The following is a 2106-nucleotide window of genomic DNA, read 5'->3' on the forward strand; positions in this document are numbered from 1 at the left end:
TCTTAGATACCTCTTCGATGCGCCGTTCAATATCCTTGTTGTTTGCACCCTGGAAAAAATCTTCTATACTTTTTGCTGCATTCTGTTTGGCCAGTTCCTTTGCTTTGGCATGGAACTGCTCTAAGGCTTCTTTGGCCTCAACGTGGCGGTAATATTCAAGGCTGGGTAATTCCATACGTTTTCGTTTACCAGTGCATCTAGAAATACAAATTGAGGTGAATAGAATGAACAAAGCTGCGAGCATCAGAGTCCAGCCCGCAATCTGACTGCGGGTTCTATAGATTTCTTCAAGTTCTTTTGATCTCCTGCCGAGTTTAAGAAAACAGTTATTGCTGGAATTTGTTACAGCCTTACTCTCCAAAGATGGACCAAAGAATGCACACGTGTAGTATTGTTGTTTTAGAAGTGACAGAACCAACCAAGCGATAGGGGCGATGCTGGCCTGTAGAAATACATCAAATGTGATCAAAAACACTGCGAGACATCGACGGGCTCGTGTCTTATTCTCATCAATTTTCCTAGGATATCTCCATAAATTCCTGTGAAGAAGTATACCAGGAAAGAAAAGAAGGATAGCAGGCGCCCATAGAAATGCTAATCCGTAAGCCAAATGTCCGTGGCAAGGACAACTAAATACCACGCTCTCAAACAGTTCTTCCAAGCCAGCTGTTATAGCAGCTATGGATCCATACATCAGTGACCGCTTAGAGTTCCTAAACAACACTAACAGGCCGGGTAAAACTGTATTCATGGTAAATACGGATCAAACTAAACTCGAGCCTGAGCTGTCAGCCACCAGGTTAAGGGCAACACTTTTACGAGTCACTTTTCGGCGTCTTTTTAAAGCGAGAAACCTCAGAGCGTCGGAAATAGCTTCTTTTGTTTTTTTTTTTTTACTTTCGCATGTTTGTATAAGGAACGTTTCAGCGGATCGCTTACCAGCTGAAACTGACAATCTGCGTTGAACCTTGCATGTGTCGTTAATTGCAATTGAGAATTTTAATGTACCCAGAGGTTAACTTAAAACTTGGAAGGAAAAAATTTTCGCTACAAAATTCCTTTAGTTTTCATCAATGCCTTGAATTAGAAAATATACATCAAACGACGTGTTTTCATTCACTTGAACAGTGAATGGCAATTTATGATCAATAGGTCATTTTATTTTACGTCTGGTCTCCACGTTGATGCAACTGAAACGATAGATCTCTCAATTCATTTTGTTCGAGGTTAAGGGCAACACTTTTAAGAGTCACTTTTCGGCGTCTTTTTAAAGCGAGAAACCTCAGAGCGTCGGAAATAGCTTCGTTTGTTTTTTTTTTACTTTCGCATGTTTGTATAAGGAACGTTTCAGCGGATCGCTTACCAGCTGAAACTGATAATCTGCGTTGAACCTTGCATGTGTCGTTAATTGCAATTGAGAATTTTAATGTACCCACAGGTTAACTTAAAACTTGGAAGGAAAAAATTTGCGCTACAAAATTCCTTTAGTTTTCATCAATGCCTTGAATTAGAAAATATACATCAAACGACGTGTTTTCATTCACTTGAACAGTGAATGGCAATTTATGATCAATAGGTCATTTTATTTTACGTCTGGTCTCCACGTTGATGCAACTGAAACGATAGATCTCTCAATTCATTTTGCTCGAACATTCATTTGTGTCTGTCGGGATCGCTTGCGAGCCAAACATAACCGGTTTTTGTTTTAGCTAAGGTTCGGTTGAATCCGTTTTTCATTTTGCCCCATCCTAAAAGGAAGTGAAATTTCGACAAAAACTTCAGTTTCCGTCTTTTTTTCGAAAAGGCTATAAATTTCAATTTCATTGTAAAACAAAAACACCGACAAAATTTCAAACGGGATGCAATCAAAGTGAATGAAGAGATGATAGCTCGTAGAGTTCTAATTAATAACACGTTACTTTTGACTGCACTTATCCCGGCACTGTATAAAGATTTATCCGTTGGAAAGAGTTATCCAGATTGAGTGTCATCGCAATGGGATCATTGGAAATGCAACAGGAAAGTCAATTTTAAAACATTTGAAAAGGTCAAAAACAGTTTTTTCAAAAACGAAATGATTTCCCAAAAAACCTTCTTTCGAATTCT

At 38.7% G+C, this 2106-nt stretch overlaps 1 protein-coding gene across 1 annotated transcript in view; it reads right to left on the reverse strand.

Annotated features, from left to right (window-relative positions):
• LOC137982938 (calcium homeostasis modulator protein 6-like) overlaps positions 1 to 1870 on the reverse strand; it is a 2968-nt gene extending 1098 nt beyond the window's left edge. Inside the window, exon 1 of the mRNA XM_068830100.1 lies at positions 1 to 1870. This exon is cut by the window's left edge and continues 1098 nt beyond it. Coding sequence (XP_068686201.1) covers positions 1 to 751 — 751 coding nt within the window. The 5' untranslated portion in view covers positions 752 to 1870.
• Between the last annotated feature and the right edge of the window lie 236 nt (positions 1871 to 2106).

The sequence above is a fragment of the Montipora foliosa genome, chromosome 13 (assembly GCF_036669935.1).
Source record: "Montipora foliosa isolate CH-2021 chromosome 13, ASM3666993v2, whole genome shotgun sequence".
Taxonomy (NCBI): Eukaryota; Metazoa; Cnidaria; class Anthozoa; order Scleractinia; family Acroporidae; genus Montipora; species Montipora foliosa.